Source organism: Mirounga leonina, unplaced genomic scaffold, assembly GCF_011800145.1.
Source record: "Mirounga leonina isolate KUSES-001 unplaced genomic scaffold, KU_Mleo_1.0 Mir_177, whole genome shotgun sequence".
NCBI lineage: Eukaryota > Metazoa > Chordata > Mammalia > Carnivora > Phocidae > Mirounga > Mirounga leonina.
The window spans coordinates 5125472-5149997 of NW_023270459.1; the positions used below are offsets into that span (position 1 = coordinate 5125472).

The following is a 24526-nucleotide window of genomic DNA, read 5'->3' on the forward strand; positions in this document are numbered from 1 at the left end:
TCCCAGTGCTCATGCTCTCTCTCTCTCTATCTCTGTGTCTCAAATGAATAAATAAAATCTTTAAAAAAAAAAAAAAGTCCATATCTAAAAATGGTCAGAGGACCTGAACACACATATTTCCAAAGAAGACATAAAGATGGCCAATAGGCACAAGAAGAGATGCTCAACATCACTAAGCATTAGGAAAATGCTAATCAAAACCACAATGAGAGATCACCTCATACCTATCAGAACAGCCAGTATCACAAAGACAAGAAATAGCAACTGTTGGCGAGGATGTGGAGAAAAGGGAGCCCTCGTGCACTGTTGGTGGGATGTAAATTGATGCAGCCACTATGGAAAACAGATTGGGTTCCTCAGAAATTAAAAACAGAACTACCACACAATCCAACAATTCCTCTTGTAGGTATTTATCCAAAGAAAACAAAAAACACTAATCCGAAAAAAACACATGCACCTCTATGTTTATTGCAGCATTATTTATAATAGCCAAGTTACGGTACCAATTTAAATGTCCATCAACAGATGAATGGATAAAGAAGATGTGGTGTGGGGGTGCCTGGGTGGCTCAGTCGTTAAGCGTCTGCCTTCGCCTCAGGTCATGATCCCAGAGTCCTGGGATCGAGCCCTGCATCGGGCTCCCTGCTCCACAGGAAGCCTGCTTCTCCCTCTCCCACTCCCCCTGCTTGTGTTCCCTCTCTCGCTGTCTCTCTGTCAAAAAATAAATAAAAAATCTTAAAAAAAAAAATGTGGTGTGTTTGTGTGTGTGTGTATACATAGAATATACAATATAATATTACTCATCCATAAAAAAAATGAAATCTTGCCATTTGTGATAACACGGATAGACCTAGAGGGTATTATGTTAAGTAAAATAAGTCAGAAGAGAAAGACACTGTATGATTTAACTTATATATGGAATCTAAAAAACAAAACTGAAACAGAACCAGACTTACGGATGCAGAGAAGAAACTGATGGTTACCAGAGGGAAGGGGGTTGGGAGGATGGATGAAATAGGTAAAGGGGGTTAAGAGGTCTTCCAGGGCGCCTGGGTGGCTCAGTCATTAAGCATCTGCCTTCGGCTCAGGTCATGATCTCGGGGTCCTGGGATCGAGCCCCGCATCGGGCTCCCTGCTCTGCAGGAAGCCTGCTTCTCCCTCTCCCACCCCCCACTGCTTGTGTTCCCTCTCTCGCTGTGTCTCTGTCAAATAAATAAATAAAATCTTAAAAAAAAAAAGAGGTACAATCTTCCAGTTATAAAATAAATAAAACATGGAGATATAATGTACAGCATAGGGAATATAGTCAATAATATAATAACAACTTTGTACGGTGATAGAGTAACTAGACTTATTGTGGTGGCCATTTTGTAACGTAAATCACTATCAAATCACTATATTGTACACCTGTAACTAATACAATATTGTATGTCAATTATTCTTCAATTTAAAAAAATGGAGGGGAATAAAAGAATAGATTTTCATGTATGATCAAACTAAGTTGTTATCAGTTTAAAATAGACTCTTATGGCATTAAGAAGTTTTATGTAAGCCTCATGGGAACCACAAAGGAAAAACCTACAGTAGTTACACAAATGAAAAAGAGAAAAGGAACGAATCATACCACTGTGGAAAATCATCAATTCACACAGGAAGACAGCAAAAGAGGAAGAAAGGAAAGGAACAAAGAACTACACAACAGACAAAAACAACTAATGAGGGGCACCTGGGTGACTCAGTTAGTTAAGCGTCTGACTCTTGGTTTCAGCACAGGTCATGGTCTCATGGGCCCCGAGTTGCGGGGGGGGGGGGTCCCTGCTAAGCAGGGAGTCTGCTTCTCCCCCTCTCTCTGCCCCTCCACTCCTGCTCGTGCTCTCTCTCGCTTGCTCTCTCTCTCTAGAGATTGAGAGCATGACTGGGAGGAGGGGCAGAGGGAGAAGCAGACTCCCTGCAGGACAGGGAGCCCAGCATGGGACTCAATCCCAGGACCCTGGGATCATGACCTGAGCCAAAGGCAGATACTTAACCAACTGAGCCATCCAGGCACCCTAAATAAATAAAATCTTAAAAAAAAGATCTCAAACAATCTAACTTAACACCTAAAGGAACTAGAAAAAGAAGTAAATCCAAAGTTAGCAGGAAAAGGAAGGAAATAAAGATCAGAGCAGAAAGAAATGAAATAGAAACCACAAACATCAATGAAATTAAGAGCTGGATTTTTGAAACAATAAACAAAACCGACAAACCTTTAGTTAGAGCAGGACCAGGTCTATGTTGAACTAGGGCACAGACCAGTTTGAAGCCAAGCCCAGCTGATCAGGATGATCACAGAAAGGCAGCTGGCCATTTTTGTCAACATGCCGGGAGTGTGGCTCTTCCTGTTTATCATTCTTTATCGCTAGGTGGCCATCAACCATCCTAAGAAGCAGGAATGAAAGTGGCGCTTTCTCCACTCCAGGGTTCCATAACATAATCTGAAACAAGATGGAGGGTGTAAGGGGCCTTCACACTTCACTTCATCTCTTCTCCCCATAACAACATCCAAAGCACCTACACCTGGATTTTTCCAAACAACTTTTATTTCCTCAAAGCCTTTCTTAACCCTACGGAACAAAAAGTTGCCACTGAGTAGAGCCCAGTATAGGGCTGTTTTCTTTTCTACTCCCTCTCTCCCAATATAAAAATAAAGGTATATTTTAAAACTTTAGCTAGAGTAAAAAAGAAAAAAGGAGAAAGACTCAAAATCAGAAATGAAAGAAACAAACCCCTAACATCACACTCAAGGTGAAAAGCTAAAAGCTCTTCTTCTGAGATCAGGAACAAGACAAGGATGCCCACTCTTGTCACTTTTATTCAACACAGTATTTAAAGGCCCAGCCAGAGCAATCAGGCAAGAAAAAGAAATCATAGGCATCCAAATAAGAAAGAAGTAAAACTGTCACTATTGGCAGATAACATATTATACACAGAAAACCCTATACACTCCTCCAAAACACAAAACTGATCAACAAATTCAGTAAAGTTGCAGGATACAAAAGAAATGTACCAAATCTGTTGTTTCTATACACTAATAAACTTTCAGAAAGAGAAATTAAGAAATCCATTTATAATTGTATCAAAAGGAATAACATACCTACGAATAAATTTAACCAAAGTAATGAAAGACTAGACACTGAAAACTAAACGAAACTGAAGAAAACACAAATAAATGGAAAGATACCCTGTGTTCATGGTTCAGAAGAATATCGTTAAAATGTCCATTCTACCCAAAGTCTTCTATATACGTTCAATCCTGGTCTGGTGGCCGCAGCATGGTCTCAGGGCTGATGAGGCAACAGAGGTCATGGTGGAGGCTGGCTCAGCCTGGCATTTTGAGGAACTGCTGCACCTCAGAGCCAAGTCCCTCCTGTGTTTTATTTTCAGGCACCATGAGCTCCATGGTATACCCAGATGAACATCGTAATGGCAGAGTTAGCCAAAAAACATCCCCAAGTGTCGTCTATAAAGCTGGAAGCTAAAGCTGTTCCTGATATATCTTTTTTTTTTTTAAGATTTTTTTATTTATTTGCGAGAGAGAGAATGAAAGACAGAGAGCATGAGAGAGAGGAGGGTCAGAGGGAGAAGCAGACTCCCCGCTGAGCAGGGAGCCCGATGCGGGACTCGATCCTGGGACTCCAGGATCATGACCTGAGCCGAAGGCAGTTGCCTAACCAACTGAGCCACCCAGGTGCCCTGTTCCTGATATATCTTTAAAAAATGAAATTAGTTCCCAACTTTCTGTTTTTCAAGAATTCTCTGAAAATTGACCAATTAGATGATGCACATACCCCAGAGTTGACCAAAAAAGTTCAGGGACATGCATCTAGGTGGTTCCCTTTTTTTTTTTTAATTTTTTTTTACAGATTTTATTTATCTGACAGAGACAGAGCATGCGAGAGCACAAGCAGGGAGAGCGGCAGGCCAAGGGAGAATCAGACTCCCCGCTGAGCAAGGAGCCCAATGTGGGATACCCGAGCTGAAGGCAGATGCATAACTGACTGAGCCACCCAGGTCCCCCTAGGAGGTTCCTTTACACCCACTGATAAAGAGCATCCTAAAGATTTCAACCTATACTTGAAGAAATTCACCCCTGTTGCCCCTTGCATGTTGTTTATGAAAGGAACTCTTTAGGAACCATACTGCAGTTTCAGCAAGCAGATGGCAGAAATTCTTAACAAACACAATTTTTGGTTTAGCAGTTTTGATATCCTCTCAGATGAAGAAGTTCATCAGGGCCTCAAAACGTATTCCAGTTGGCCCACCTATCCCCAGCTCTGTTTCTGGAGAGCTCATAGGGGACTTGATTGAATTAAGAAGCTAGAAACATCTGAAGAACTAGATACAATTTGCCCCAAAGCTCCCAAATTAGAGAAAATAGAGCTTCTGTAATGCTCTTTATGAAAAGCAACAGGAAGCAAAATGTGGATGCAGCTAATAAATTCTGGAAATACTAAATAGTACTGGTGTTGAATATGAGATATTTGATATATTGGAGGATGAAGAATTTCGACAATTAAAAGCTCACTCAAATTGGCCAAAACACCCTCAGCTGTGAAAGAGGAACTTGTTGAACATCTGCATATTGTTAAGAAACTGAAAGAAAATGGTGCTTTACTGCCTGTACTGAAAGGAGAAAATAAATGAATGTTAAACTTGGCACCCAATTGTTGCAAAAAATATTTAATTGCAGTGGAGCAGTTCATGACTTAGTCCTCAGAAATGGACTAGAAAAATGTTTCTTAGAGCAGCTGGGTGGCTCAGTTGGTTAAGTGTCTGCCTTCGACTTGGGTCATGATCCCAGAGTCCTGGGATTGAGCCCCGCATCGGGCTCCCTGCTCAGCGGGGAGTCTGCCTCTCCCTCTCTATCTGCCTCTCCTCCAGCTCATGCTCTCTCTCACATGCTCTCTCTCGCACGCTCTCTCTCACAAAAATAAATCTTTAAAAAAAAAGAAAAAGAAAGAAAAATGCTTCTTACCCCGTTATACTTTGTGTAGTTCCAAAAGTTGTGCTAAATAAATTTGTTACTTTTTTCACCAAAAACAGAATGCAATAAACATCTTCAAATTCAATGTAATTAATAAGTAATTAGATCCTAATCACTATCAAAATTCCAATGGCATGTTTCACAAAAATAGAAAAAAAGCAATCCTAAAGTTCATATGGAAGCACAAGAGACCTGAGCAGCCAAAGCAATCCTGAGAAAGAAAGCTGGAGGCATCACACGTCCTGATTTCAAACTATAGTACAAAGCTGTAGTGATCAGAACAGTATGGCACTGGTGTAGACACAGACACACAGATCAATGGAACAGAACCCAAGGCCCAGAAATAAACCCATGCATGTACAGTCCACTAATACTTGACAAAGGAGCTGTGAACACTCAATAGGGAAAAGATAGTCTCTTCAATAACTAGTCTCGGGGAAACTGGATATTTACACGCAAAGGAATGCAATTGGGGGCCTATCTTATATCACTCACAAAAATTAACTCGAAATGGATTAAAGACTTAAATGTAAGACCCGAAACCATAAAACTCCTAGAAGAAAACACAGATGTTACAGAACACTCAATGTGCAACACAGGAGAGAGAAAAAAGGTCAAAATGCTGGAACCCTGAATTTGAGTTGGAAGTATCAGTATAGGGGTGCCTGGGTGGCTCAGTCGGTTAAGCGTCTGCCTTCGGCTCAGGTCATGATCCCGGGGCCCTGGGATCGTGTCCCCCATCAGGCTCCCTGCTCAGTGGGGAGGCTGCTTCTCCCTCTGCTTGCTGCTCCCCTTGTTTGTGCTCTCTCTCTTGCTCTCTCTCTGACAAATAAATAAAGTCTTTAATAAAAAAGGAAGTATTAGTATAAACTCATGATTTATTTTATCCTTAAAAATGTGACATAGGGCGCCTGGGTGGCTCAGTTGGTTAAGCGACTGCCTTCGGCTCAGGTCATGATCCTGGAGTCCCGGGATCGAGTCCCGCATCGGGCTCCCTGCTCGGCAGGGAGTCTGCTTCTCCCTCGGACCCTCCTCCCTCTCATGTACTCTCTCTCTCATTCTCGCTCTCTCAAATAAATAAATAAATCTTTAAAGAAAAAAAAAATGTGACATAGATGAATTCATATATAATATAGATGTAACACAGTAGAGGCAAAAAGGAAGAAGGTGAGTAAAAGTGCTACGGTCTTGAATTTGGGTTATATGTAAATTGTTACAACCACTTTGGAAAATGATTTCACAATATCTAGGAACAGGAAATATTACACATACCATATGACTCACTGGCATATAACCTAGAGAAATTCTTAAATAGATGAACCAAGATAAGGGTTATAGTAATGCACACAGATATGCTCTCTACGGAAGCTATCAACTTGAGATGACCCAAATAGCCATGTACAGTATGATGGTTACATCACTTGTGCTGTGCTCATCAATGGGAGATCACCCAGCAATCAGAATGAATGACTCCAGCCACACACAAACACATGCATGAATCTTTCAAATGTAAGACTGGGCAGAAGTAAACACAGAAGAAAGCCCACAGGGTGATCCGAGTAATATAAGACAGTCCCAAAGCGTTCAATACTAAACAATAAATTGTTTAAGGCTACCTGGTGGCAAAACAATACAGAAAAGCACAGGGGTAAAAAAAAAAAAAAAAAGGGCGCCTGGGTGGCTCAGTTGGTTAAGCGACTGCCTTCGGCTCAGGTCATGATCCTGGAGTCCCTGGATCGAGTCCCGCATCGGGCTCCCTGCTTGGCAGGGAGTCTGCCTCGTCCTCTGACCCTATCCCCTCTCATGTGCTCTCTCTCTCTCATTCTCTCTGTCTCAAATAAATAAATAAATAAAATCTTAAAAAAAAAAAAAGAAAAGAAAAGCACAGGGGTAATTAACACATCACTCAGCAGGCTCGTTATGCCTGAGGGGGTAACTACAGGAGGATGTGCCCGGAGCAGGGCCCATGTGGGATTCAGCTAATATATATTCTATTTCTCAAGCTAGGAAGTAGATCCCCTGGCACGTTCTTTTAAATTGTACTTACGTGTTTTCTAGCCTCAGCATACATGATATATGTCTCACTATAAAATGAAAAAAGAAAAGGAAAACCATGACTCCAGTTGAACCTGGAGAGCAGCACGGAACTAGGGAGACTGTCAAACGTGCTTGAACATGGGGGGATCTCGAACATGCTTATGAGCCACTCTCCCAGTGACAGTGGCAAGGAGACGTGGACAAATGCAGACCAGCGAGTTTGTTTGAGAACGTGGGACCACATTTCCTCTTGATGAAGACATATGGCAGGGTCTTGCCCCAGCCCTGAGTAGGATGGAGAAAGGAGAAGATCAGGACCAAAGGGGGCTCAACACAGCACCGAGGGGTGAGAGGAGCGCCTGTAGCACAGGAGGAAGGGGAGAGCTGCAGAACGGCCATGAGACCCAGGCGAGGACTTGCACGGAGGGCTGCTCAGAGGGCCCTGGCCCTGGAGACCCACCTGCCACAGGGACATCCACATGGACATGGTCCTAGCAGTGAGGTCTGCAGAAGGTCTGCAGCTGGCTCGGTGGTCCCCTCTGAGGAGGGAGCTGACCCGAGTCAGGGACACTGCTGTGACTTCAGAGCCAGACAAATGTCTGCCTGGAACCGCCAAAGCAGGGGCCTGGAGGTCTTCACGCATCATGCCCCATCTCCGGGTCTCCAGGTCGTGTGGTCTCTTCCCAGCAGGTGGTCCCAGCTGTGCAGGGGCAGGTTTTAGGACACAAGGTGGGCCCACGCGTGCAAAGTCACACACAGCATCGCTGAAGGGACACAGACACTGTCCCCACAGAGGGACCCACGTACAAACTCCATACACGCTTTATCCTATGTTTGTTCACCTGAGCGAGAACAGTAACTTGCTTTTTTCTCAGGCTGCTGCAAACCTTTCATTACAAATAATTAACCCTCCCCATAATGTCTCAAATAGTAACGAACACCGTTTCATGCCTCCAGCAGAGCAGCCTGGGCATTACTACACGGCTGTACACGGCAGGTTGTGCTTCCAGAACCGACCCTCCAATATTTTAAAATAGAGCGGCTTTGTGAACTTTTTTTTCTTTTCTAGTATCGTAAACATATGCTGTTTGATATTATCTGAATGGGATTCAAAACATTTATTTTTGCAAACAGAACACAAAGCTTTTGGGGCGGGCATCGAAGGAGAAAAAGGAAGTCTGGCTACAGAACTATGCCCAAGCCAGACCCCACTTAAAATCCGCCAGCGTGAACCGGAGAACTTCGGGCCACTGTTCCATCGGGGTTAGACTGGGGTTTCATGGCGCCGAAGCCACACGACCTCCTGGGTCTTCAATCTCGCCTCCTGTGAGGAAGACGAAAATGGGTCTCTCCCTTTCTCCACCTCCCTCTTCGATCTGCCGCACAGCGCCCCAGAAAGCCACCATCACGTGGTCAGAAGTTCCAGAACAAGACAATCACAGCAACTTATGTTGTCCGCCAGAGGCTCCAGAATGAAATGCTTTCCCCAGGGGGCAAGTCGCTGCCTCTGAAACTTCAGACCCATCTGCCCGTCCAGGGAGTACAGCAGCAATGCCTTCCGGCCCCAAGCGGCGCTGACCTCATTCGGTGCCCCCAGGGACACTGGGCAGGCGACCCGGTCTGAGGGTCCCGATCGTACCGAACTGTCTGTCCTCTGTGCCAGATGTGAAAGGCTGCACTGAAGAGGCTGGTCGTCTGCAGCTCGCCCGGCTGCACCCGGACTTGGTGCACTCGGTTTTCCACCCTCCTCGGCTCACTGTCCAGTTCCGGCTGTCGTCGTTTATATGGGCCGTGTTCCCTCAGGTACAGAGCTGCCTCTGGATCCAGTCTCTCGGTGCAGCCCGGGCCCTTGCAAGCTTTTCTGCCAGTCTGGCTCCTTTAGCTCTGTCTGCAGCTATTCGGTCACTCTCGTTCATTTGCTTGAAGATCTCCAGCGGCATCTGCCGTCCTGACACGCATCTTCAGGGACACTGAGCTGGTTGAAAAGAGAATCTGTGCATTCCTCACATGGGGATGATCACATCTCTCTGGCCCAACAGGAGGTCAAAAGGGCCCCCGGTGACCGGTCTCTGGCTCAGGTTCTCCATGGCGCCACCGCCGGATGCCTCCCCAGTCAGCGCAAAGCTGTTGGCACCTTCCATATGCGTCATGGTGGCTGGGGGATGATGAATCTGCAAGACACACTATCCTGGTGAGGTTCAATAAATGACTCCTCTCCCTAGGTAGCCCCTTCCTCCGGGGTCTCTCCTGGTTTCCCCTGGAGCTGGGAGCTCCTGCGTGGTGATGCGATCCGTTTCCGGGGCTGGCTGCCGCCCTGACTCCCGAAGCTGGCCTGCCTGGTGCTGCTGGGCACCTCCAACCCCTCCATCCTTCGGGACCTGGAGCCAGCACCCCGGTCCAGGCTTCTCCGGCGGCACCGTGGCCTCTAGAACTGCTACCACCCCGTCTTCAGCTGCTTCCCCATCTGCCAGACAACAGTAACTCACTTTTACTGAGCATTTATTATGCACCTGTTAGTGTGCCCAGTGCTTTATATGTACCGGCCCATTCCCTTCACCAGCAGCCACCAGCATCCTTGGAGCCAGATGCTGGACAAGGGGCTGGACCCAGCTGTGACTGCTGCAGCCCAGACCCTGTCGCTTCGGAGAGTGGGGTCTGGTGGGCAAGACAACCCTGGGATGCCCATGGCGGGGGGATACATGCTCTTACGGACACGGGCAGGGAGCTTCAAACGGGCCTCCGCATACTAAAAGAACTCTCCCTGCCCCAAGCCCCCTTCCCCTGCTGCACCTCTTCCCAATACACCTGAAAGAGCTGGCTACTCTTGACGCTTCCTCTTCCTTCCATCCCCTCAGCTCAGTGGGCTCCGACCTACTTGTGCCCCATCACGGCCCTGCAACAGCTTTATTCAGGTCACGGTGATCTCCATCTTTCCAAAGCCCCTGCTGCAGACCCTGCCCTTTTTCTGCAAGGCTTCTCCGATGCCACCTTAATCCACCCTCCCTAGCCCGCCAGCCCACCTCACCAGCCACTGCTGCTCCATCCCCCTTGCCAAGAGTTAGATGTGGGGCCCCTTCCCTTTTCTGTCTCACCCTCCTTCCCCGTGATCTCAGCGATGATTTCGAACACCTTTCGATCACCAGCCCTGACTTCCTCCCTGAGCTCCAAACTTAAATATCCAATTGCCTGCTCCACGTGACAGACACAGTGGTGTCTGTCCTTTGCCTCCATATGGCAAAGCAGAATTTTCCATTTACACTCCCACACGGAACCTGTTCTACCACATCTTCCCCTCCAGGGAACGGGGAATATATCCACCCAGGTGCTCAGTCCAAAAGCCAGTGAGTTATTCTTTTTTTCCCCAATCAGACCAAATATAACAGTCTTTAATTACTTTTTTTTTTTTAAGATTTTATTTATTTATTTGACAGAGAGAGACACAGCGAGAGAGGGAACACAAGCAGGGGGAGTGGGAGAGGGAGAAGCAGCTTCCTGCGGAGCAGGGAGCCCGATGTGGGGCTCGATCCCAGGACCCCGGGACCATGACCTGAGCCGAAGGCAGTCGCTTAACCAACTGAGCCACCCAGGCGCCCACTTTTTTTTTTTTTTTTAAAGACGAGAGAGGGATGCCTGGCTGGCTCAGTCAGGAGAGCATACAACTCTTGATCTCTCGGGGTCGTGAGTTCAAGCCGCACGTTGGGTGTAGATTACTTTAAAATAAAATCTTTAAAAGTAAATAAATAAATAAGAAGAGCGAAAAGAAGGAGGGAAGGTGGGCCCACCTCACAGCTAAATGCAAACTTTCCCCCCTGACTCCTAGCAGGGAGACCCCACCACTCCCACCCAGGGCTCCTGTGGTCTTCCCCTAGGACCATGGGGCTCCTCACCCACATGAGTGGCTCCTGACCCCCATACATGACAGGGTGGGCCCCCTCTCTGCCTCCCAGTCCACGTGGTACCGGCCTGGTCAGTCTGTCTCCTCGCAGACAGAGCCTTCTCTGCACCCTGCGGGCACTCCTCTCGGCCAGTGGGCCTCCCTCCACTCCCCATGAGACCTGTTCCCCACATCGGAGGAAGGCCCCCTCTGCAGGGTCACAGTCAACCACATGGTGGGCATGGCAGGAGAGAGCTGAGCCGAGCCGGGAAGGCCGAGACTCAAAGCCCCCATCTGGCTGCAAGGACAGCGGAGGGTGGCTGAAATCGACCCCAGGCAGAGGGCCCAGCGGAAGAGGCTTTTGGCAATCCTCCCAGCGCGGCTGGCTCAGGGGGAAGAGCGTGTTTCCCAAACAATCTGGGATTGAAGGAGGCTGAGTAAACACTGGGCCTGGTGAAATGCCCCTCCTGGACTCGAGCCCCACCCTCAGGGTCCGCAAGGCTGACCGAGGACAGGGACACGGATGGCCCAGGCACTGTCCCAGGGAAGTGAGCCGGCTGCGTCACACAGTGCCTGGACAGATGTGTGCTAGCAGCTTCAGGCCCGGGAGGTGGTCTGTGAGGCAGTTGCATACCCCGTGGACAGCGCAGGTGTGTGTGGCAGGCGGGCGCACCTGCAGAGGTGTGGAGAGGAGGGGCGCCAGCGTGGGACAACAGGAGTGACAGGTGAGCATGTCACAGGCACACCAGCACCACTGCTGGCCACTTCCTTGCCAAGTACAGATGTTTCAGGGCCACAGTCCCGCCAGCCCAGGGAGGCCCGGGGGGGCCCCATGTCCTCTGCAGGACAGGAAAAGGTCAACTGTGACACCCCCACCCCCAGGCTCTGGGAGGGCAGCCCAGCAGCGTGCTCAGGGCCAGAGAAAAAAGATGGAAAGGGAGAAGGCACCCTGTGGCTCCAGCTGTGTCCCTCGGGTTCTCCAGGTTTCCCGGGACCCCACACCCTCCCTGGGCTCTGTCTCCAGGAACCAGGCACCTGGTGAGTGCCCACTGCCTCCGGATGGGCCTGCTACCCCAGGAGACACTATCACACAGAATCCCTCCCCGGATGGCTCTGGATCAGCTTCCCCACCTCCACCCGGGCCACACCGGCCCCTCCCGTCTCCGAGCCCCCCACCTCGGCTAGAGCGTGTACCCCTCTCCCAGCCAGGGACCCCCCCACGCCCACTCAGGGTGCGCAGAGTCCCGACACCCACACACCATGCAGGGCCAGGTCCTCCAGAGCGGCCCTGGCTGAAAGGTCACCAGCAAACTCCTGGACCTGCCCTCAGATCCCAACCCACGGCCCTGCTAGAGCCCCTGCAGGCGGAGCCTCCTCCTACCCCCACAGCTGCCGCAGCCCTCACCCCTCCCGGGGAGCATCTGCTAACTAGAGGCGAGATGGGGGTTGAGGTGGGAGAAGCTGGTGGGGAGCAAAGCCTCATGCGTCACTGCTTCTCCCCATTAGCACCACAGACTGGCCCACTGACCCCAAGTCATTCCTTGGCCCACGTTGCTCTCCAGATTTCTGCTTCTGTGGGTTTCCATGCCCTGCCCCTCCCAGGGCCCATGAACACTGTCCCAACTGCCCACCCCTTCTAGCCCCACCAGAGCAAGCCCACAGAAGGCACTCAAGTTCATCTGCAGCTCAGCACGCTCTCATCTTTGTTTCCTGGCCAGAGAGCAGCAGGAAACACTGACCAGGAGGGGTCAACACCATCCCCTGCTCCCTCAGGACCATGAAGGCACCCCAAGCCCATGACCCACCCCCAGAACCCTCCAAGAGCCCACCATCGCAGACACACACACACCCCGCCCCCCGGGAGCCTATAGTCAAATACAGGATTTGGGCCTTTTCTGTTTGTGGGCTGGCCTCCACAGGGTCTCTGAGGCTGAGAGCCCTCCAAATCACCTGGCTCTGGGGGCACCCCACTTTGTAGGAACAGGTGGGGAAAGGACACCAGGTTCTCTTGGCCTCATTCAATTAATTCAACTGCCCTCCCTTTCTCTCTCCCCCTCTTGCTCATTGTCTCTCAATATCCTTCTCAATCTCGCTCCCCACCATTCTCTCACTCAATCTGTCATACAATGTCTCTCTCTCTCTCTCACCATCTCTCCTGATCAATCTCTCATGCTCTCTCTCAAACATGCACTCGCTCACACACAATCTTCCTCAGTATCTCAGGGATTCTCTCTCTCTCTCTCACACACACACACACACACACACACACACACACACACACACACACTCACAGCAGGGACCCGGCACTCAAAGGTCTGTGCATCTAGGCAGGCACCCCAGCACAGAGGCACCCCTGGGAGTGTACCGCGTGGGACACACCTGCACACACCCGATGTGTCTGTGTAAACCCCTATTCTTGGGACTTTACATCCCACCTCTGGCTCCTCCATCGGGCAACTAAGGCTGCACTCAGACTTGCAAACCAATGCGGTAGTGGGGTCCTGAGTTGAGACCCCAAAGGCCAGGGCAGCGTGGAGACAAGCGTGAACGGCCCAGACAGGCCCCGGCCCGGAGTGCACACCGTCGAGTGAGGAGACAGACATCAGTATGACACATCAAAGGACAGCAGTGATCAAAGGCAGTTAGTGCCACCAGGTGCCAACATCCAGGAAGATATCCTGAGGGCAGGTGGCTTTGGCACCCAGGGCTGGAGGGTCACGGGCAATCTACCTGGCTCAGAGTCTGGCTCTCACACCGCTCCCTCAGCCTCAACAACCATCAGGTCAGCATAACTCCTGAAAACGGACTGGAAGATGCTGCTTTAGGAAAATGAGCTTGGAGAGCAGGGTCCCCAGATTCCGGGTTTTTGGTGCCGTGTGATACCTGGAAGCCTGATGTATTCCTGTGGCTGAGAGCGCAACGATTTAACCAGGAAGGAAAGCGGATCCAGGCAGAGCCAACAGCGTGTGCAAAGCCTCTGCGGTAAGAGGGGCAGTGGCGGTCACCAGACCTGACTGATGCGACACAGAGCCCTGGAGCCCAGAGAAAAAGAGCCAAGTGTGGCCCGAGACGAGGCCACTGCCCCCCAGGGCCACGCATTCACTTGCCCCTGACTTTCAACAAAGCATCGCCCAGGAACTCGGAGTGGGCTCCACAACGTGATGACTCCCCCCGGCTGGATTAGGGAGGCGCAGTAACCAGGCTGGAGCAGGTGTGGGTGGTGACCTCCACAGCACACACGAAGGCAGAGAAAAGAGAAGGGCTGAGTTTGCAGCAAGGAGAAACCAAGGGCAAAGCAGCTTTGATGTCAGAAGCAAAAAGAGATGACATCCAGAAGAAAGCTTTGCAGTAACTGGCTAGAAAGTAAAACCACCCAGCTTAGGAGTAAGAGAAAGCCAGAAACAGCCTCCCGTTCCTGAAATGTACTCTCTCTTGCCCCGTTGCGATCACCGCCTCCGAGAAGCCACCTGATCTTATCGAAGTCCCCTTCTCAGAAAACACACACTTGGGGTGCCTGGGTGGCTCAGTTGGTTAAGTGACTGCCTTCGGCTCAGGTCATGATCTCAGGATCCTGGGATCGAGCCCCGCATCGGGCTCTCTGCTTGGCAGGAAGCCTGCTTCTCCCTTTCCCACTCTCCCTGCTTGTGTTCCCTCTCTTGCTGTCTCTCTCTCTGTGTCAAATAAGTAAAATCTTAAAAAAAAAAAAAAAAAGAAAAGAAAGGAAGAAAACACACACTTCCCCCATCCCAGGACAACCTCTGCGTTTAAATAGATACTTGGTGAACACAAAACTACCCGTGTACTTGCTCCCCTCAGTCCACCAGGGGAGCCCCCCAGCTCCAGGCCTCAGCCCAGCTGGCCCCCAATGGCTGCCACTTCCTCTCCGATGAATCCCAAAAGGCAATCGGAGGCAACGTTCTGTTCTGATTCCTACAGCCTTGCCTCCCCAGCTGTGATCCTACAAGCAAAGAGACCACATCTAACAGGGGAGGGCAAGAGCAGTGGCCAGGAGCAGCTCACTGGTGACTCAGGCGCAAATGGACTTAAGTCAAAATATCCCACTGATGGGTTATCATGATTAGGGGTCTCTTGCCGCAGGGGCCACCCACGGGTACAAATCCAACATAAGCCATCGCTGAGACGTCCCAGCTTCCCAATGCTGATGTGCACTGGTGTGGGACAACAGGAAAGAAAATTAATCTGCGTTTCCCCAAACCACATTTCATTAGGTCACTGCTCTTCAGACACGGACACAAAACCCCACATTATTCCGAAGTCTGAAAAGCAAACACATATTTTGAGATTTTACAGGGATTTATACAAAAATAGTTAAAATACAACGTTTTTACTGCCTGAAAACTAACTATATGATCTCCCAATAGGACATTTGTGAGTTCCATGTAATTTGTCTAAGAAATAACAACCGTGGGCCAAGTTTTTAGAAGAAAACTATATTCTCTTAAAGAAAATGAAAATATTCTCAAAGGACAAACTTAATTTAAGTCAAATCATACGCTTTTGTCGTGGAGCCTGATACACAGAGCGTTCCTGCAACAGGTGTTCGCCCTGCCACGCGGACAGGGCGCCCCCTCGTGGTCTCTCTTGACCGAGAGCCCTGTGGCTGGAATTTGCGTGAGAAGGTTCTTTTCCCAAGGCTGAAGGATGGCGAGCGGAGGAGGCCGGAGGGAGGGGTGGTCCCCAGGCCAGGAGCCAGGTTTGGGGAGACCCGGGCGGGATGGTGGCCGAAAACACCCATCAGAATCCCGGTGACCAAATCCCACTGTGGCCAAAGGCAGGGCTCCTTGGCAGGCCCCCGCTCCCTAAGGGTGTCATTCTTCACTCCCTCCTGTGACCCCACCCGCACAGGACACCCTTCCCACCCACCAAAGGCTCTTAGGAGACACGCAAACACGCGTGCCCTCCGCCAACCCCCGCCTGCCAGACCACCCCCGCCCCCCCAGGAGAGGTCTGAGACGGGGCCCCTTCTGAACCGGGAAACGGGGGGCCAGTGGGAGGAAGGGGGAAGGCGGCCCTGCACCCCGCGCCCCTGCACGCGGTCTGGGAGCCGGCCCGAGGCCGCGGGGCGCAGGGGCCCGGGAACGGAAGGCCGGCGTGGGGCGGGGAGGGGGGGGGCAGGCAGGGCCGGGAAGGAAGGAAGCGGCGGGAGGAGGCACAGACGGTGAATAAATAGAAGCAGCTCCGCCCCGGGGCCGGCCCCTTGGACGACAGCTCGGTGGCATGTGGGGGGAGGGGGGGGAAGCGGGGCAGCCGCGCCCCCGGGACACGGAGCTGCGACACTGACCTGGTCACCCATCCCGCCCGGGCGCGCTCTCTCGCACGCGCACGCACGCACGCACACGCACGCGCACGCACGCACACGCACGCGCGGCCCCAGCGGGGCTCCCCTCCGGCGCTCAGAGCTCCGTGACGTGCACGGCAGGTGAGGGAAGGGGGCCGGGCCGGAGGCGCCGCAGGTGGCAGCGGCGGCACAGCAGGTGGCCCTCCAGGGGGTAGCAGCGGCGTCCGTCCTCCCCGCTCAGCTGCAGCCCGCAGTCCTAGGGAAGAACACAGCCCCAACCCCACAGTCAGCGAGGGGGGCACAGGAGAGTAATGGGGTGTGGCGGATCTCCGCCCCGCCCCGCCCCGCCCCGCGCAACTTCCGAAGGACTTGGGCTTTGGGGGCGGGGGATCTGGAGCCCAGGGTCGGCCACGGACAACCGGAGCTGCCCCTTAGACTCCCAAGTAGCCGGACACCAGCCTGGAAGCTGCTGGAATCTGCAGGAGGGCTGGGCAGTCCACGGGGGCATCAGCCCAGAAGTGTGATGGCTTTTAACAACAACCGATTAGGGCGCCGGAGTGGCTCAGTCAGTTGAGCCTCCGACTCTTGATTTTGGCTGAGGTCATGATCTCAGGGTGGTGAGATGGAGCCCCGCGTGTGGCTCCCGCTCAGCGGGGAGTCTGCCTGTCCCTCTCCCTCTGCTCCTCCCCCTGCTCACTCTTTCTCTCTGCAATAAATAAAATCTCAACAAACAACAGGTTATGTCTCCCCGGGGAGTGCAGATAACTAGAAAAGAGAAGTGGACCCACAGCTAAGCCGCAGAGGCTCCCACATGAAGCGGAAAGTAGAGGAAGACCTGAGCCAGAGGGATTTGAGGGGAAAATAAAAATTAGGAAAACCAAAAATGGATGGTCCTAAAGAAACAGTGAAGAGAGTCACGGAGGGAGGGTCAGCGTGCAGAAAGCCACCGAGAGGTCAGGACAGTGACAACTGAGAAGTGTCTCCTGGATCCTACCACACAAGGGTCACTGGTGACTGGGGGAGGTGGGTAGGTCAGATACCTGACCCCAGCACCTTAAGAGATGGAGGAGAAAAATCGGGAGAGATCAGTAAACAAGGAGTTGTGTTTTCTGTCCTGTACCTTACCGTTTTCCCACTGCAATATACTTTATAGGCTAATTGTCTCTGTGTTAACAAGTGGTGAGATTCTTACTGGACCTCAGTAAATGACTGGCAAGAAGCGGGAAGGGCAGCATGGAGGGTGCACTGTCAGGACTGGGGCAAGGCCAACTGCCCAGCTTCTTCCTTCCTCTGCGCCCCAGCCCAAGGAGACCCCTTTGGTCACACTCTCACCACATCCAGAGCTAACCTGCTTTGACATTTGTTCCCCAAGGCCCTGAGACCAACACCTGCCCCGCTCCACACAAGTCACATTCCAGGAATGTCCCTGTCCTGCCACCGGACCCTGACCGGGCCCCACCACTAACCACCACGCTCCAGAGAGGGGCCGAGCAAAAGGGCCTGGAGACCCTCACTCCTGGCCAAGGGTCTCCCTGGGGACAGCAGCCCCGAGGCTCTGGCTGTGCATCACCTGAAGCTCACCTTGTTCGTTGGCTCTCAGCATCAACCTTCCCTGTGCTTAGCAGTCGTCCCCAGGAAGCAGACAGGATGCTCTGTTACATCAGAGGGGACACTGTGGCCCTTCTGTAGGCCATGCTGGCTTCTGTTCCTCCTTCCCTGGTCCCCCAGCAGGATCCCAGTTCCCACTGGGCCACCTGCCCCACCTGAGGCCACCTGGTTCCAAATAGACCCTTGACTGCTACTGAAGATTTCTCATGGACACCGCTTTTCACTGGGGCCCTAAACCCAACGTGCTTTTCTCAGTTTCTCTCCTACCTCCGTTCACTCATTCTCGGCCTCCCCGTATGGTTGCTTTGCCTCCATGCACCCCCTAAACATTGGTGTTCCTTGGGCTATCCTGAGCCCCCGCTCCTGCCCCCACAGCTCTCTCTGGAAGACTTCATTCACTCCCCTGGCTTCACCTACATGTTCATGATGAGACTCGGTGTCCAGCCATGACAGTAACAAGGACTGAATCTCCCATCCTACCTTTAACAATGAAAAACCAGGTAAAAGATATGAAACACTGATTCTCAGACCCCGGACGACAGACAAGGCAGGTCAGTGATCTCTGAGAGAAGGGAGATTCGTGAGGTGAGCCCTACAACTGCCCCAACTTACTACCTGAAGAGACTGTCCAGGCTGCCCAAAGAGGGCCCACTGTTCTCCCTGCATTGAGAATCTGGGGAGGCCAAGGCAATGAGAAACCACAGGGCAGAGTATCAGAGAGGAGAGAGCTATGTGTGTCCACGACTCCCAAATTCCTACACTTGCAGCCAGAGTCTTTGAATTCCAGCACGTCTAGCTGCCCCAAGGACAGAGTCTTTGAGACAGCATGTCTAGCTGCCCCAAGGACATCTCCACCCAGATGTCCCCAGTGTCCCAAATTAGAGCCTTTCTCCCTTCCACCTCTCGCCCTCACTCTCTTCTGGAGCCCTAATGGACAACTCCTAACCCCCAAACTGCCCCGTCCAGTCATGGCCCAAGTCCAGTCCCTTTTAACTACCTGACCATCACACAACTCAGTGTTCTACCCTGAACCCAAGACCACAACCTTGACTCCACCGGCCTCCTCAGGGAACCCCAGCCCCATGCCCTCTTCCTCTATTCATTCTCTGCATGGCAAAGAGCACCCTTTCCAAAAATGGTCATGCCATCGTGTCACCCTTCACGATCATTCTCCACCATCCTCAGGATAAGTCCACACGCCTCAGCTGGTTTAGCCTTATGTCCCCAGCTCCTGCCAACTTCTCGTGACTCAAAACAACACAGTCACCTTCGCACCTAAGCACATTCTGCTTCCACTGCCTAGAACTGCCTTTCTTACGGCCCCCTTGGGTAACTCATTCATTTTGCAAATCTTAGCTCAGGTGTCACTTTCTCCAGAAAGCCTTCCCTGATTCTCCAAGGCCTCCTATGTACCCTGACAAGTCACCCTTGATAGCAATGGTGACCCTATACGGATACTGCGCGAGCACTCATCGCTGCCATAAGAGGGGGGACTCCTTATTTTTATTCTCTGTACACCCCCAGCACCCCACACACTGTAAATCCTCAATAAATAGGTGACTGAATGGGAAATAGGGGCTGAGAACATATCTTGGGGAGAAGGGAGAGGGCTCCCTGGGGAGGGCGGGGCGAATGGGGCAGAATCATAAAGGAGGAGGTGGGCCCACAGAACACAGAGAAAAGGAGCTCCAGGTGGAGGGGGGCTGCCCTGGCCACCAGCATTCCCGGGGGCCCCAGGCTCACCTCACAGTGGTAACACTCCACGTGGTAGTCTCTGTCCATGGACACCACACGGATGGTGGTCTCACAGCCCTGGAGGATGAGATGGGGTTTGCACACAATCAGCACACTGGGGTTTCAGGCGCACACACCTACACAACACGGTCTTGGCACGGCAGACGTGCATTCACGCCCACTTTGCTGCTTCCATGGGCGGGACACATGCCCGGACATCCTCCCGCAGCTACGCCTCACGACAGCACGCACACGCATCCGCGAGAGCGGTCACGTGGGTGTCAATGTGTGTACACACGTTCTGTTCTGTTCTTTGCAGTCAGGAAAGACCACGGCCAGGCCTGCTTCCCCAGGGTACATAGGAGGCCTTGGAGAATCAGGGAAGGCTTTCTGGAGAAAGTGACACCCGAGCTAAGATTTGCAAAATGAATGAGTTACCCAAGGAGGCCATAACAAAGGCAGTTCTAGGCAGTGGAAGCAGAATGTGCTTAGATGCGAAGGTGACTGTGTTGTTTTGAGTCACGGGAAGTTGGCAGGAGCTGGGGACATAAGGCTATACCAGCTGAGGCGTGTGGACTTATCCTGAGGCCTTATCCGATGCCGAGAGCCGCCCCACCCGAGGATGTCTCCTGCCCGGACTGCATCCTTCCCTCACCTGCTCCCCCCACCACCTCACCCTGCACCGCTGACAGACCCTGGGAGTGATCCTTCTGTCCATGGGCAATGAAGCTGAGGGCCACCATTTCTAACTCATGCAGGGACTTGTGGGCACTTATGGGCCTGAAGGATATGGGACAGGAGCATCTGCTCATCCCTCCCAAGACCTGGGGCCAACCTGAGTAGAAGCAGGCCGAGGCCGGGCTGGGCCAGGCACCTGATCATCTCCCAGTGAGTGGTTCCTACCTGTGCAGGGAGGATAGGACGGGCACAGGAGGCACATTTTGGTGCAAAAACCCTGGAGGAATAAAGGAAACCAGAAGTGACCAGCTGAGTGGCGAGAGGCCAAGGGCGGCAAGGCAGACCCACCCACAGTAGCCCCTTGACATGGCCCAAGCATCAGGACCCCTTTCCTTGTGTGGACACACTGGGCTGGGCGCCGCCTCTGTGGTGCCTTCTTGGCCTTTTATCTGGTTCCCCAATTCACATCCACCCCATCACCTCCTCCAGGATGGCTTCAGGTTCTCCCTCCCCTCTCCCTCACACTCCCTGTGAGTTCCCTATCCCCTAATGTCCAGGTTTGGGCCTCCCCTCGCTGAGACCCCTGCAAAGCCTGGCTGCACATGGAGTTCCAGGGATCTGTGCAGGGCACCCACCCCATGCAAGGCAGTAGCACGGGACCAGAGCTCAGAGGGCCAGGCCTGGAGCCCCAGCAGGGGAGAAAGGATTGGCTGCCCCTCACAGCGATACCAAACAGGCAGGGAAAGGATGGCCGTAGAGACCCCAAAACCCCACCCCAGGCGGAAGAGGCCTAGCCTGCCACTGGGAGCAGAGAGGCAGATGTGGGTGGGGCAGCCAGGCGAGTCCTCCCGCCCCCACCAGGAGGGGGAACATGCAGGCAAAGGCAAGGAGAGGAAAGAGATGGCTGGTGGCTGAATCATGCAAGAGAGGGCTCAAGGCAAAGATCCATGCCTTGCCCCCACACCAGGGGAGGCTAGAAGTGGCAAGGCCAAGAATGGAGAGAAGACAGACAGGCCAGTTGGAAAACTGCTTCCGGGGGAGGCAGGAGACACGGCAGGAGTCCCACCTGCCCCCCCCCCCCCCCCGCCCCCACGCTGGCTACTCACGTGTGATAGTCTCTGACGCAGTAGATGTTGTTCTCCACGTCCACGGTGAAGGGCACCCCGTCCAGGCACTCGTTGCACACTGAGCACCGGAAACAGCCTGGGTGGTAGGACTTCCCAAGGGCCTGCAGGATCTGGGGGTGGGAGGCACTGAAGGGTCAGTGCAGATGGAAGGCTCAGCACAGCCCCCGGAAGAGGCTCTGGTTCTGAGCCCTTGGCAGGTCTGCAACAGGTGAAAGGGTGGGTCCTAAGACCACCCGTGGCAGAGGGGCTCCAGGAGTCTGGGGGAGGTTCTCACCATCTCCATGATGAGGTGTCCACACACGCTACACTTGTCAGCTGTTTGCTGGAACCCGGAGTACTGAGAGGGGACAGAGGATCCGGAAGGTCATGTGACAAAGGGACCCTGGCTGCCCAGCCAGCACCTGCCTCCTGGCCCCAGGCCTCCATGTGAAGCAGGAGGGTTGCCTCCCCTGCTCCCACCCATGGCGCCGGCCGGGCACCCAGCTCTGACTCACCAGGAAGTCCTCCTGGCAGTAGACTTTCTCACCCACGTTGTAGAACGCCTTCCCTCGAAGTCGTCTGCCTGCAAGGACGAGGATCGAGAAGGGGGTCCGTTGGCCACTGGAACCCGGGGATGGGGCCCCTGTTTCCATTTCTCAGGACTTGCCTCCAACAGATGAGAAGCAGATCATGGGCAAATTTTAACATTTCCCTTTAATACTAGGTTATTGCTGTGCTAATAATAATTTTTTTTTTTTAATTAAACAGAACACGGGGTGCCTGGGTGGCTCAGTCGGTCAAGCATCTGCCTTCAGCTCAGGTCATGATCCCGGGTCCTGGGATCAAGCCCCACATCAGGATCCCTGCTCAGCGGGGAGCCTGCTTCTCCCACTCCCTCTTACCCCTACTCATGCTTACTTTCTCTAGTGCGCTCTCTCTCAAGTAAATAAATAAAATCTTAAAAAAAAACCCTACTAGAACTAATAAATGAGGGGCGCCTGGATGGCTCAGTCGTTAATAAGCGTCTGCCTTCGGCTCGGGTCATGATCCCAGGGTCCTGGGATCAAGCCCCACATCGGGATCCCTGCTCGTCAGGAAGCCTGCTTCTTCCTCTCCCACTCCCCCTGCTTGTGTTCCCTCTCTTGCTGTGTCTCTCTCTGTCAAATATATAAATAAAATCTATTTAAAAATTAAAAAAAAAAAAGAACTAATAATTGAGTTTATCAGGGTTCTAGGATAGGTGGTCAGAAGGTGAAAACCAAGTATCTTTGTATATTGCAATAACAAATGGTGGGAAAATGAACTTGGAATTTTTAAAATTGCATTCCTAATAGCATCCCAAAAGCCCTGCAAAATTCTGAGGGATAAATTTAATAAAAGACGTGTGTGACCCTCACCCTGCCAAACCAGACTTGGCTGAGAGAAATTTCAAAAGACCTCCGTAAAGAGAGCGCTATACTGCTGGAAGACCGCTCTCTGCTGAGACTCACATTTCTGCCCATCTTACCGAGGACCGGCAGCGTTCGTTCTGAATTACCTCCCTGAGGACATTTGTGAAACACACTGCTTAGAAGACAGAGCTAGCTTATCTCCCTCTGAAGTAGAAAGCAGGTTTTGTCTGCTGTCCATTATAATACAGATAATGTGTTCCTCAGAAACAAGGGTCAGAGAGCTTTGCTGACTGCCCATTATAAAACATCAGGGTTCCCTCAGTTCAGGGTTCCCTAGACCGACTACATGTGCAGCATCCACCGGGGCCCCTCTGCATCACCCCTGCGGGACTCGAGGGCATGCAGCATGATTCAGAGGTGAAGCTCATCCTGTCTGCAGGGCTATAAGGCTCTGCCCCAGGGGGCTCATGTCTTCAGTCAGCATCAGCGGAACAGTGGCAGATAAACCTGTCAGCTTACAAGTAGGGAGAAAAATCTCAGTCCTTGACAATCATCTTCATGGCTTCAAACATCCTGATGTCAATTCTCCCCAAATTGATCTAGACTTCAATGCCACACAATTAAGATCCCAGCATTCTTATTTTTTTTGTGGAAACTGACATGCCAATTCTAATTTGTTTGTTTTGTCTTCTTTCAAACCCTTGTGTTGAGGGCTGACTTCCAATTCTAAAATTTATATAAAAATACAAAGAGCCTAGAATAGCCAAATAATCTTGCAAAAGATCAACAATGCTGGAAGACTTACACTACCTATCTGAAGACTTCAAGTAATCAAGACCGTGTAACACTGGGGTAAGGAAAGACAGAAAGATCAGTGAAACAGAAGAGAGTGCAAAAATAGGCCCATAAATATTTCAATAAACACACAAGTGGGAAAGCAAACTCTTTTCAGCACATGGTGCTGTGACAAGTGGAGAAAAAAAAGAAATACGGAACAAAAATGAAACTCAATTCCTCACCTCACACTATACACAAAAGTATATTATGAGGGGCGCCTGGGTGGCTCAGTCGGTTATACGTCTGACTTTGGCTCAGGTCATGATCTCGGGGTCCTGAGAATGAGCCCCATGTCGGGCTCCCTGCTCAGCAGGGAGTCTGCTTGTCCCTCTCCCTCTGCCACATCCCCCCTCCCAGCTCGTGCTCTCTCTCTCTCACACTCTTACGCTCAAATGAATAAATAAAATCTTAAAAAAAAAGAATAATATGAAGTGGGTTATCAACCTAAACATAAAAATGAGAAACCTAAGAGGCACCTGGCTGGCTCAGTCAGTGGAGCATGTGACTTTTGATCTCCGGGTTGTGAGTTCAAGCCCCACATTAGGTATAGAGATTACTAAAAAAAATAAACTTAAAAATATATAGATAGATACAGATATCATTAAATATATTTTTAAATTATCTATAAGAAAATAGGGGCGGGATGCCTGGGTGGCTCAGTCATTAAGCGTCTGCCTTCGGCTCAGGTCATGATCCCAGGGTCCTGGGATCGAGCCCCGCATCGGGCTCCCTGCCCCGCGGGAAGCCTGCTTCTCCCTCTCCCACTCCCCCTGCTTGTGTTCCCTCTCTCGCTGTCTCTCTCTGTCAAATAAATAAATAAAATCTTAGAAAGAAAGAAAGAGAGAGAGAGAGAAAGAGAGAAAGAGAGAGAAAGAGAGAGAAAGAAAGAAAGAAGAAAGAAAGAAGAAAGAAAGAAAGAAGAAAGAAAGAAAGAAAGAA

The 24526-nt window shown here is 51.4% G+C and overlaps 1 protein-coding gene and 1 pseudogene across 2 annotated transcripts in view; one reads left to right on the forward strand and one right to left on the reverse strand.

The window, feature by feature from the left end:
- The first annotated feature begins 2321 nt into the window (after positions 1-2321).
- LOC118022713 lies at positions 2322-2435 on the forward strand (annotated as a pseudogene).
- A 4713-nt stretch (positions 2436-7148) lies between these two features.
- WTIP (WT1 interacting protein) overlaps positions 7149-24526 on the reverse strand; it is a 30489-nt gene continuing 13111 nt past the window's right edge. The window contains exons 3-9 of one of the 2 annotated variants that reach the window (XR_004682547.1): positions 21875-21942; positions 21655-21717; positions 21360-21490; positions 20479-20530; positions 19585-19653; positions 16237-16489; positions 7149-9231 (exon numbers count right to left, since the gene is read on the reverse strand). Coding sequence is in view for 1 of the 2 variants with exons in the window: in XM_035023469.1 (XP_034879360.1) it covers positions 16349-16489; positions 19585-19653; positions 20479-20530; positions 21360-21490; positions 21655-21717; positions 21875-21942 (524 nt within the window). In the remaining variant the exon portion in view is untranslated. Of the gene's footprint in view, positions 9232-14623; positions 16490-19584; positions 19654-20478; positions 20531-21359; positions 21491-21654; positions 21718-21874; positions 21943-24526 lie in introns of those variants that run through there. The other variant, XM_035023469.1, reaches the window with a different exon arrangement.